This window comes from Phacochoerus africanus, chromosome 14, assembly GCF_016906955.1.
Source record: "Phacochoerus africanus isolate WHEZ1 chromosome 14, ROS_Pafr_v1, whole genome shotgun sequence".
In the NCBI taxonomy this organism is placed as follows: domain Eukaryota; kingdom Metazoa; phylum Chordata; class Mammalia; order Artiodactyla; family Suidae; genus Phacochoerus; species Phacochoerus africanus.
The window spans coordinates 51,926,008-51,938,617 of NC_062557.1; the positions used below are offsets into that span (position 1 = coordinate 51,926,008).

General features: G+C 54.6%; 1 protein-coding gene across 1 annotated transcript; it reads right to left on the reverse strand.

The window, feature by feature from the left end:
- Positions 1–1,271: 1,271 nt before the first annotated feature.
- On the reverse strand, positions 1,272–5,498 carry ASGR1 (asialoglycoprotein receptor 1). Its single transcript, XM_047757701.1, has 9 exons — positions 4,932–5,498; positions 4,613–4,725; positions 2,945–3,061; positions 2,735–2,830; positions 2,585–2,656; positions 2,265–2,351; positions 2,018–2,169; positions 1,824–1,930; positions 1,272–1,687 (listed from the first exon to the last, which is right to left on the reverse strand). Exons 2-9 carry the CDS (start codon positions 4,677–4,679, stop codon positions 1,525–1,527), a joined length of 861 nt encoding a protein of 286 aa, XP_047613657.1. The 5' UTR covers positions 4,680–4,725; positions 4,932–5,498; the 3' UTR covers positions 1,272–1,524.
- Positions 5,499–12,610: the final 7,112 nt, after the last annotated feature.

Below are 12,610 nucleotides of genomic sequence, written 5' to 3' on the forward strand. Positions count from 1 at the left end.
GCTGCTTCCGTTCGCATTGGGGTGGTTCTGTTCCTGGGGACGTTGCTGGAGGTAGGATGGTCCCAGTGACACCAAGCAGGACCCTGCGGGGCCTTCCCAAGTACAAACCCCTCCACGTCCCCTAGCACTTGTTTGCAAAGAAACATTTTTTTTAAATGCTGTCGTTTCCCAAGCCTTTCCTGAATCACAAAGGAGCCAGCTCAAGCAGTTAAAGATAAGGACAACAGAATTACAGAATCTTTTTTTTTTTTTGGCTTTTTTTTTTTTTTTTTTTTTTTTGCTATTTCTTTGGGCCGTTCTCACGGCATATGGAGGTTCCCAGGCTAGGGGTCGAATCGGAGCTGTAGCCACCGGCCTACGCCACAGCCACAGCAACGCGGGATCCAAGCCGTGTCTGCAACCTACACCACAGCTCACGGCCACGCGGGATCCTTAACCCACTGAGCAAGGGCAGGGACCGACCCCGCAACCTCATGGTTCCTAGTCGGATTCGTTACCCACTGCGCCACGACGGGAACTCCAGAATTACAGAATCTTTAGCTCCTCCCTGAAGGACAGAGATGAGTGTCTGATGCACATTCCCAAGTTGTTTTTCAGATACTAAAACCACCACTAAATGGAAAAAACTAACTGCATCACGTCTAGACTAGTCACGACAGAAGCCACTCCATCTTGCCCAATTCCAAGAACTGGCCTCCAGGAAACGGGGACAATTGGGTTTGTTACCGCTGAGCCAAAACGGGAACCCCTCAGTACCAGATTCTTGAGAGCTGAGCCGCTGAAGCCGAGTTCAGCACCAACACTGTTTCACAGCTTAGACGCGGAGAGCGGAATCACTTGCTCTAACTCACATACCTGTAAATAGCACCTCCTGGGGCCACCCGGCCAAAGCCCAGAAAGTTCTCAGAATGGGAGCTCCCGTCGTGGTGCAGCGGTTAACGAATCCAACTAGGAAGGCTAGTTGAGGTGGCAGGCTCGATCCCTGGCCTTGCTCGGTGGGTTAAGGATCCAGTGTTGCCGTGAGCTGTGGTGTAGGTTGCAACTTGGCTTGGATCCCACGTGGCTGTGGCTGTGGTGTAGGCCGGCGGCTCCAGCCCCGATTAGACCCCTAGCCTGGGAACCTCCGTATGCCACGGGAGCGGCCGAAGAAATGGAAAAAAAAAAAAAAAAAAAGTTCTCAGAATGACCTGCTGCCTGCCCAAGGCTTCCTAGCATCACCCAGCCCGCTCCCAATTCCTAATCCCCAACAACCAAACAACTCAGAATATTTTGTATATTGCACTTCTTTTTACTCTTTAAAAAAAAAAAGTTGACAATAATACCCTGCAAACTACAGAAACGGGCAGGCATTTCAAACTCCCCAAGCCTCCAAACATCATTCTCCATTCCTCAGACCCCACCCTTCTCCCTTCCCTCAAAATCCGAGGTGAAAATCCTGAAGCACCCAGAGAGGAGGGTCCCCCAACCAAGACCCCCGTGGCAGGTAAAAGCATTGAGGACATAAATTAGAGGGAGAGGAGACTCCTAGCTGCCGCTGTCCCTGTCCCGCTGTGTCTCGCACACCCAGCGATAGGGCCTCTGGCAGACGTCATCGTTCCAGCCGCCGTCCTCCGTAAAGTGGGCACAGTCCTCGCCACCCCCGAGCCCATGCCCGTACCAGTCATCTGGCTGCTCGGGTCTCCAGTTCCTAAAGAGACCAGACGGACGGGGGCCCCAGGGGGCCAGAGCCTCAGCCGAGGGGAGCAGCCTGGGCGCCCCTGGACCCACCCGCCGGGGAGGGGGCGCAGTTGGAGGGGCAGAGCCACGGGGCGCTGCACACTCACTTGAAGCCCGACTCGTAGTCGGTGCCATCCACCCACTTCCAGGGCCCGCTCTGATCAGTGAGGCCGATCCAGGAGTTCACAGGGCCCACGTGGTGCTGGATAAATTTCTGGGGACAAAGAAGGGGCTGGAGACCTGGCCTTCAACCTGCCAGCCTCCCAGCTGAGCCCCTCCTGGGGTGGAGGGGGGCCCTCACCTGCTCCTCCCAGGAGCCCACCACCACGAGGTGGGCATTCTCCAGCTGGCAGTACTTCTCAGCCTCCGGCCAGGGCTTCCCAGAGCGGGAGAACCAGTAGCAGCTGCCTTCATAGTCCACCCAGTTAACCGGGCAGCAGGTCCTTTCAGAGCCTGCAGGGTGGCAGCAGGGGTGGGGGGACAGAGGGAAGGTGAGGGGCTGAGGGGAAGTGGGCAGGAGAGAGGGGCTGGGCACCCCCACTCCTCACCATTGCCCTGGAGGACAGCCATCTGACAGCTGAGGCTCCGCAGATCGGACACAAACTGCTTCACGTGGAGCAGCAAGCTGGAGTGATCTAGGGGGACAGCGGGGCAGAGGGGGCACGGAGATGGGCATGGGGGAGGGAAAGGGGCCAGGATGTACCCTGAGAGCTGGGAAGGCTCTGTCATCTCCGCGCTGAGGCCAGATCACAGATGCTCCTGCCACAAAGCTCCCTGGTTTGGCCCGAGACCCCTGTATCCTGCGCACGCACGCACACACACAGATGCACACTTGTGCACACTCGTGTACACAGGCTCCCTCTCTGACCTTCACTCAGGTCCTGCTGCTGTTTCTCCAGCTGGGACTCCAGGGACTTCATCTTTCTGCCCACATTTCCTCCTGGAGGAGACTCGCTCAGTATCCTGATGTTGCTTTTTGGTCCCAGCACCCCCCCCACCAGGCCCCAGCCCTCCTCACCCTGCATGCTGAGGGTCTTGACCTTGGCGTCTGTGCTCGCAGTGAGGTTGCTGAAGGTCTCTCTCAGGGCCTGCAGCTCCTCCTGCAGCTTGGAGTCTGGGCAGGAGAGGGTGTGGACAGGACAACATGAGGAGCCAGCACTCCCCCCGCCACTGTCCCCCATCCCACCCCCAACAATGCTCCCTCCCCAGCCAGCCCCAGGGAACTCACTCTGGGATCCGATCACACAGACAACTACCAGCAGCAGGAGGCTAAGGCCCATGGAAATCAGGAGGAGGCAGGGTCCCGAGCAGAGACGCCGAAAGAGTGACTGTTGAGGAGGTGGCCCTGCAAGAGGAGAGGGCGTCACGGCCTCAGGGACAGAGGGAACCTGGGGCAGGGCAGCTCTGGGGTCCTAGGAAGAGAGCAGCCTTGGCCTCCTCTTGTAGGCTAGCAGGAACCTTATAGATTAAGAAACATGGGAGTTCCCTGGTGGCTCGGTGGGTTAAAGAGCCAGCATTGCCATGGCAGGGGTTCAATCCCTAGCCCAAGAATTTCTGCAAGTAGACACAGCCAAAAAAGAAGGAAGGGAAGGAGGAAGGAAGGGAAATGAAGGAAAGAAGAAGGAAAAGACAAGACAAGAAAAGAGGAATGGGGGAGGAAAGGAAACCTAGGCAGTGGGTGAAGCTGAGGAGCCAGCGGTGACCTGGAGCAGGGGAGGGACGGAAACTTTGACCGGCCGGAACCCTACCCAGTTCATGGGCTTTTGCTGACATCTGGTGGCTGAACCTAGTCACTGCAGCTGATGAACTCAGCCTGGAGGTCCGAGTTCGTGAGCAGGAAGACTGGGGGACTGGGATGGGGGCCTCTTGCAGGTGAGGCAAGAGAAGTGGATTTCTTGCTCTCCCCGTGAATCCCACTCCTCTTTGGCTGGGCCCAGGGACAGGAGGCAGAGTAACCAGACTTCACTTCCCCCAAGTCGCTCTCAGGAACCCTGTCCCCCATGAGCTGGAATGTGGGGGGCCCCCCTCCATTCTCACCAGCAGCCCCTTCCCCCATCAAAAGGCACTGCCCTCTCCCATCCACCAAGAACTTCATCCTGGCTCAGCCCAAACATCCCTGGTCGCAGGAGGAAGAAAGAGGGATTGGTTTTTGATGTAGGAGGGCCTCATCTCCCCCACTCTCAGGGATCCCTTGGCCTCTTCAAAGACATCTTACCCCTTGACCAAACTAATCCCACACACTAAAAATAATAATAATAATAATAATATATTTCTTTTTCCTTTTTTTTTTTTGGTCTTTTTAGGGCCGCACCCGCAGCATATGGAGGTTCCCAGGCTAGGGGTCTAATCAGAGCTATTGCTGCCGGCCTACACCACAGCCACAGCCGTGTGGGATCCGAGCCCCGCCTGCAACCTACACCACAGCTCACGGCAACACCGGATCCTTAACCCACTGTGCAAGGCCAGGGATCGAACCCGCAACCTCACGGTTACTAGTCGGCTTCATTAACCACTGAGCCACGATGGGATCTCCAATAAATAAAAATTTTTTTAAAAATCCCAGACACCTGTGCACTCACACTCACACACTCGGCCAAAGCTCGTGGGGTGCTGGAAGAGGAAAGAAGGGGGTCTGACTTCTTCCGCTTACTCCCACGCCCCTGAGCACCCCTCTCCCCAGGGTCCTGAGAAGCTGGTGACAAGGCGAGGGACAGGAGGGTCAGGAAGAATCCTTGGAGCACCCGTCAGCAAGAAAGGGACTGCAGCCCTGCACCCTGCCCTCCTGTAAGAGGGGCGGCTTAGACCCCAGGGAGAGTCAGGGTCACAGGAGGAAGAGGAGCCGAGGCGAGGGGGCAGGGCGAGAGCCTTCTGGAAATGGCCGGAGGCGGCCCCTCACCTTTTCTGTGCTGCTGGTCATTCTCCTCATTGTCCAGATGCTGCAGATCTTGATATTCCTTTGTCATGCTAAGGCTGGCTAGACCTCGAACCAGGTCACCGCCAAGGTTAAGGCTGAGGTTGGGGTTGAACACACTTGGGTGTGGGGGGGCCCCGTCCCTTTCTAAGGGATCAGCGGCTACGCGGAGACCCTTCTTCTTTCTCCCCTTCCCTCCCAGACCCAGCATCCAAAAATCTGTCTTCTGAAGCTGCGCGGGCCCCATCGGCACCCCAGCCCCCAGGCCCCCCCACCCCCGCCCCCGCCCTTCTTCCCCTTTTACTTGCTGAAGGTCTCAAGGCGGACTCCTGGGTCCCTCACTGCTGTGCAGATGCCCGGCTAGGAGAGCGGCCGAAGACTGGAGAATTAGGGTGCGCGGACAGCCCTGGAAAGTGGGAGCGGAGGGGGCAGGGTCCATACGCGGGCCCTGAGCCCTGTGCGTCTGCGTGTCTGTGTGTCCGCACACACCAAACCTGGCATCCCCAGTGCCCAGGACTTTGGACGTAAACAGAGGCAGAAATGGATTTGGACCTCGGGGGCGGGGGGGGGGGGGGAGCGGGGGATGGGTTGTCTCATCTTGGCTTCCCAGGGACAGGGAGTCACCTGGGCTGTCCTCCCCGCCCCAACCTCACTGAAGGCACAGTTTGGGAGGGGGGCCAGGCCCGGAGCGGCCAGGGTGCCCTTTGCTGTTTCCCCTCCGCCCCTCCCCCTTCACTTCCTGCCTCTGAAGTTTCCAGAATTTTTAGTGTCTCCAACTGTCTCTGGACCGGGAACAGAGGGGCCGATCTCTGCTCTGCTCTTACCCAATCTGGGCCTGTGACCCTGGCATCTGAACCTAAGGCTGGCTTTCTGGGGACTCTCTCAGGGGAGTAAAGCCCTGCACGCTGTTGGGGGTGGGGGAGGGCAGGCTTTCCCCCCCCTTGGCCAGGATTGGTGCCAACCAGGCACCAGTGTGGAGATGAGGAAGCCGAGGCCCTGCGTGGTAAGAGCTTACCCAGGGTCACACCGCAAGGAAGAGCAGACAAGGACTGGAATGTGAGCAGTGGGACTCCAGGGCCTGTGTGCTACCCTCAGAGCCAGAATCCCCTCCTGTCACCACAACTGGGCCCCAGGGTCCCAGAGATGCTGCAAGTAATCCCTCACCACCCCATGGAGGGTTCACGGAGGACTGAGGCCTGTGCAAATTGAAATTAGGCTAAATTAGAAGTTGGGTGGGGAGTTCCCCTTGTGGCTCAGTAGATTAAGAATCCAGCTAAATCATTGAGGTTGTGGGTTCGATCCCTGGCCTCGCTCAGTGGGTTGAGGATCTGATGTTGCCATGAGCTGCAACATAGGTTACAGATGTGGCTCAGATCCTGTATTGCTGTGGCTGTGGTATAGGCCTGCGGCAATAGCTCCAATTCAACCCCTAGCCTGGAAACTTCCATATGCTGCAGGTGTGGCCCTAAAAAGAAAAAAAAAAAAGAAGAAGAAGAAGAAGAAGAAAGGAAAAAGAAAGAAATTGGGCAATGTTACATTGTAAATCACCAATACCTTAATAAAAAAATTTTAAGGAGTTCCCATCGTGGCTCAGTGGTTAATGAATCCGACTAGGAACCATGAGGTTGCAGGTTCAGTCCCTGTCCTTGCACAGTGGGTTAAAGATCCGGCGTAGGCCACAGCTCCAATTCAACCCCTAGCCTGGGAACCTCCATATGCTGTGGGAGTGGCCCTAGAAATGGCAAAAAGACCAAAAAAAAAAAAAAATTTAAGAGAATAACAAAATTAAAAAAAAAACAACACTGTAAATCAACTAGATTTTTTTGTCTTTTTTTTTGTCTTTTTTTTTTTAGGGCTACATCTGCAGCATATGGAAGTTCCCAGGCCAGGGGTCAAATCAGAGATATACCTGCCAGCCTACACCACAGCCACAGCAATTCTGGACCTTTAACCCATTGATCGAGGCCAGGAATCGAACCCTCAACCTCATGGATACTAGTTGGGTTGGTTACAACTAAGCCACGATGGAACTCCCCAAAAAAAATTTTTTTAAGGTATTTGTTTATTTGTTTCAGCTTTTGGGTATTTCTGCTGATTCTCAGCTCTGTTTCTTTCTTTTTTTTTTTTTGGTCTTTTTGTATTTTTTAGGGCCACACCCACAGCTTATGCAGATTCCCAGTCCAGGGGTCCAATCGGAACTGTAGCTGCCAGCCTATGCCAGGGCCACAGCAAGTCGGGATCCAGGCCGCACCTGCGACCTACACCACAGCTCACGGCAATGCTGGATCCCTAACCCACTGAGCAAGGCCAGGGATCGAACCTGCATCTTCATCAATGCTAGTCGGGTTTGCTAACCGCTGAGCCATGACGGGAACTCCAAAAAATTTTTAAAAGAAAATTAAAAATTTAAATTAAAAAAAAAAAAAGGAGGAGTTCCCATTGTGGCGCAGTGGTTAACGAATCCGACTAGGAACCATGAGATTGCAAGTTCGATCCCTGCCCTTGCTCAGTGGGTTAAGGATCCTGCGTGGCCGTGAGCTGTGGTGTAGGTGGCAGACGCGGCTCGGATCCTGCGTTGCTGTGGCTGTGGTGTAGGCCGGCGGCTACAGCTCCAATTCGATCTCTAGCCTGGGAACCTCCATGTGCCACGGGAGCGGCCCTAGAAAAGGCAAAAAGACAAAAAAAAAAAAGGGAAATTGGGCAATGTGAAAGACATGAATATGTCTCAGTTTCGCCCCAAGTGTGGAGTCACGCAAATCCTGTGTTGCAGTTATTCCATGAGAAAACGCGACCCTGAGTTAGCAGAGTTTACATTATGAGACATGCATACAAGAAGCAGCCCTGCCTGAACCCTCTTGTGTCTGTGTCTTGAAAAGCCCCATGTTGTTCTCGTGCACTGGGACTGTGGCCAGTCATTTGGATGGCTGTTAATTTGGCTTCTCTGATATTATCACTTAACAATCTGGTTTATTCAGGCAAACAAACCTACGCTGTTTTGGTCAGAATAGCAGTCACCCCACAGGAGCAGTGCCTGGAAGGGAGCCTCTGAGCCATGGAAATATTCCACGTCTTGGAGTTTCCCTTGTAGCCTGGCAAAAATGAACCCAACCAGTATGCGTGAGGCATGAGGATGAAGGTTCAATTCCTAGCCTCACTCAGTAGGTCAGGGATCTGGCGTTGCCATGAGCTGTGGTGTAGGTCGCAGACACGGCTCAGTTCCCACATTGCTGTGGCTATGGCAAAGGCTGACAGCTACAGGTCCCATTTGACCCCTAGCCTGGGAACCTCCACATGGCACAGGTGCAGCCCTAAAAAGCAAAAAGAGAAAGAAGGAAGGAAGGAAGGAAGGAAGGAAGGAAGGAAGGAAGGAAGGAAGGAGAGAGAGAGAAAGAAAGAAAGAGAAAGGGAGAAAATGTTCCCCTTCTGGATCTGGATGCTGATTGCAAGGGTGTGTTCAGTTTGTAAAGCTGCTGAATGCTGTCCACTTAAGATCTGTGTGTTCTTCTGCTTGTATCTTATACTAGAACAAGACTTTTGTGCAAGCTGGTTCTACTCTATAACCATTTCCCCAAACCCATTGATTAAGGAGCGGTACTTGGACCAGTGTCAAAAGACACCCAAAGCCAACAAACTTGGGAGTGAGAGCTGGAAGTGATGAAACAAAATGAAGAAAGCCAGACAAACAACATGATATGTCAGTGGCTGATTTACGAGCCAGCCCTCTGTACAATGGCAGAAACAGTCCTGAGAAACTAAAAAGTAGCTAAAAACAAAACAATGCCACCTGGTGGTAGATTTACGCATTCTGAGAACCCTTTGCATGTATCCCTTTAAGAACAGATACCCAGGAGTTCCCATCGAGGCGCAGCAAAAATGCTCCAACTAGGAACCATGAGGTTGTGGGTTCGACCCCTGGCCTCGCTGAGTGGGTTAAGGATCCGACACTGCCACGAGCTGTGCTGTAGGTCACAGACACAGCTCACATCCTGAGTTGCTGTGGCTGTGGTGTAGGCTGGCAGCTGAAGCTCCAACTGGACCCCTAGCCTGGGAACCTCTACATGCCGCAGGTGCAGCCTTAAAAAAGCAAAAGAAATAAATAATAAAAGAACGGTTACCTAGGAGTGCCCCAGCGGCCTAGTGGTTAAGGACTCAGCATTGTCACTGCTGTGGTTCCAGTTTGATCCCTGGCCCAGGCACAGCCAAAAAAAAAAAAGAACAGATACCTGGAATTATGCAGTGTCATCCAGGACAGAGCTGCGTGTATTCCTTTTCCATGGCTGAGTAACAGCGTACCCCAAAGTTAGCAGCTTAAAACAATACCCATTTATTAGCTCTCAGCTCCGAAGGGCCGAAATCCACACAGAACCCCAGCTGGGTCCTCGGCTCAGGGTCTCACAAAGCCGAGACCGAGAAGCTGGCAGGACCGTAGTCCTTGCGCGAGGCAACGGAGAAGAAGAATCTGCTCCCAAGCTGGTTCAGGTCGTGGACAGCACCCAGTTCCTCACGGCTGTAGGACTAAGGTCCCCATCACCTTGCTGGCTGTCGGCCAGGGGCCACCCTCTGTTCCTCCAGGCCACCTGCCTTCCTCACCGCAAAGTGACCCCGCCACCTGCAAAGTCAGCAACAGTGCCCGGCATCTGCCTCGCGCTCCAAATCTCTCGGACTCCCCCTGTGCTTTCCGAGGGGCTCGTGGGATTAGAATAGACCCGCTTGGGTGAACGTCGTGTCCTAAGGTCACCTGCGCACACATCATACACGGCAACTTTAGAGTGGGAGTCAGGGGTGATGAAACACTGCGGAGGAGGCCAGACAAATAACATGATACACGGGGTGCTGGTTCACAAGCCAGTTCCCTGCACCAGACGTCCAGCCAGGTGTAAGGGTCACTGGGTAAAACAGGACACGTGCTCACGGGTGCAGGGGGTGCCAGCATGGAACCTTGGGGCCCCTCTTAGACTCCGCCTTTTCACACAAAGCGACCCTGTCCCTTCCGCGTACGCTGCCCCTTGGGAAACGGAGCCCGTTGCAGAGAAGCCGGAGTCCCGCCACCAGAGCGATAGGGAAAGGCTCCCTAGAGGAGGTCTGTGACTCTGGCCTGAAAGAAAGGGGAGGATTTGATCAGTTGTCCTGAGCAGGTGACCCTGGGAAGAGGAGACAGTGGAGGAAGAGAAATGGCCAGAGAGGTAGGGGGGGCCACGGCGAGGCCGGCCTTGAATCTCAGGGTGAGGTGGTCTGAGCGTCATTCAGAAGCACAGAGGTCTCAGAGTTCCCTTGTGGCACATGGGGTTAAAGATCTAGCTTTGTCACGGCAGTAGCTCGGGTTAGTGCTGTGGCCTGAGTTTGATCCCTGGCCTGGGAACTTCCACAGGCCTCAAGCACTGGCAAAAAAAAAAAAAAAAAAAAAAAGCAGCACAGAGGCTCCAAAGTGGGAGAACATGCACTCCTGCAGTCACAAAATCATCCACTAACAGTGTGACAAGAGGAGTTCCCTGGTGGCTCAGTGGGTTAAAGATCTGTCATTGTCACTGCTGTGGTGCAAGTTCAGTCCCTGGTCCAGGAACATCCATGTGCTATGGGTACAGCGCCCGCCCCCCCCCAAAAAAAGAGTGTAGCAAGAAAACATTAGAACTTTTAATTAATTTGTTTTGTTTTCTGTTTTTTGCCTTTTTAGGGCCGCACCTGTGGCATATGGAGGTTCCCAGACTAGGGGTCCAATGGGAGCTGTAGCCAACGGCCTACACCACAGCCACAGCAAGGCAGGATCCAAGCCGCAACTGCAACCTACACCAGAACTCACAGCAATGCTGGATCCTTAACCCGCTGAGCAAGGCCTGGGATCAAACCTGCATTCTCACGGATACTAGTCGGGTTCTTAACCTGCCAAGCCGCAACAGGAACTCCCAGAACTTTTTTTTAAATCCCTTTTCTTTAGATATCTATGTTTGTTTGTTTTTTAAAGGCCCTGCCAAGGGCCTATGGAAGTTCCCAGGCCAGGGAATGAATCTGGGTCCTAGCTGCAGCTGCAACACAACCAAATTCTGGGGTTTTTTGGAGTCACACCTGCAGCATATGGAGGTTCCCAGACTAGGGGACTAATCTGAGCTTTAGCTGCCAGCCTACACCACAGCCACAGCAACGTGGGATCCAAGCCATGTCTGCGACCTACGCCACAGCTCACGGCAACGCCGGATCCTTAACCCAGTGAGCAAGGCCAGGGAATGAACCTGTGTCCTCACAGATCCTAGTTGCACCACCAGATTCTTTAACCCACTGCCCTGGGCTGGAGATTGAACCTACGCCTCCACAGCCACCTGAGCCCCTGCAATCAGATCCTTAACCCACTGTGCCATGGCAGGAACTCCATGCATGGGGCTGTGTTGTATAATGTACATTATAAACGTGGGCTACGTGGGTATCCACGCTCTATTGCTATAAAACGACCACTTCCAAACTGAGCAGCCTAAAACGAGGAACAGCTATCATCTCAGTTTCTGAGGGTCAGGAATCTGGGTGCAGGGGAGCCGGGTGATTCTGGCTCAGCGTCTCTCATGAGGTTGCAGTCAGGAGGTCAGTCCGTGTCACATCCGCTGGAAGCCTTGACCGAGACTGGAGGTGACGGACTCGCTCACGTGGCTGGCAGGTTAGTGCGGGCTGTTGGCCTGTTGGCGGGAGGCCTCAGCTCCTCAGCACAGGGGCTCCTCCACAGGCTGCCTGAGTGTCCTCACAACATGGCAGCTGGATGCCCCAGAGTCAGCGATCAGGCAGGTGACAACAAATGAGCCAAAGTGCAAAGAGGAGGCTCAGGGCCTCTTTCCAAAGAGGGTGACCTATGCTTCCCCAAGTGATGAGATGAGATGAGGTGGGAGAGGTTAGCAAGATGCACCGGGGCTGGAAGGCTCAGCACGCAGAGCAGCAGCCAAGAAAGCCAGGGCTCTGAGCAGGAAGGAGGCGACGCCCCACGCACACATTTCAAACCTGAGCCAATAAACTACCCAAAGGCTGGGGCCTCCGCTCCCTGGCACTGGGCAGGGACTTGCTGGAACATTCTGTCCCTCCCTAGGCTTTCTCCATCCTGGCTCTCCCCTCCCCAGCTCCACCCTCTCCACCCCAAGCACGCCCCAGCTTTTCTGTGCAGGGACAGCCAGGATCTTGTGACCCGGGACTCACACTACTGCTCTTTCCTACTTCGATGGGGAGGGTGAGATTTTTCGAAAATCGTAAAACTCCAAATGTTTCCATGTTTACCTGGTAACGGAGAACAGACCAAGAGGCTGAGAGCAAGCCTCGTTACCGCTTTCTAACTGTGCTGGGCTGAGTACCAAAGGCGTTGCAGGCATTTTCCCTTTATGCTTCACGGGAATCCCGGGCGTAGATAGCTATTGTTCCCATTTATCAGCTGGGGAAACCGAGGCGCAGAGAAGTCAAGCTCTTGGGCCATTTAGGGACACCACAGCGCTCACCTTAACCTCACAACCAGGTGCCTCATTCGCGCCCCAGGGAGCGCATCCGTCCCCTAACCTCACAACCAGCTCCTACCTGGCGCTCTGCCGCCCCCTACCGTCCTGCCCCGTCCTCGGAGCCCTCGGGCAGGACTTTTCCTGGCTCCTAGAAAATCCGCGGGAAGCCGCAGGCCTTGCTGACTTCCCCGCCCCACCTCCCACTCACCTTCCTCCCCCAACCCTGCCCCACTTCCGGGACCTCCGTCCTGCGAACATTACAAACGTCTGACAGCTTTGCTTCCTCGCTCCCCCTGGCGCACGCCCCCGCCCTGAGCCGTGCCATCGTTCAGGCGTCCCCGACCACCCCGTGCAAAGGACACACACCCAGGACACACACCCAGGGGTCACTTTCTCCGCTCAGTAACACCAGCATCATCATCAGTCACCCGCATGCCTTTACTTCCTAGGGTGGTCTCCCCCGTGGGCCCCCAAGTTCCTGGGGCATTTTCACACTGCAAACATTGCCCGGCACCAAGAGCCAAGT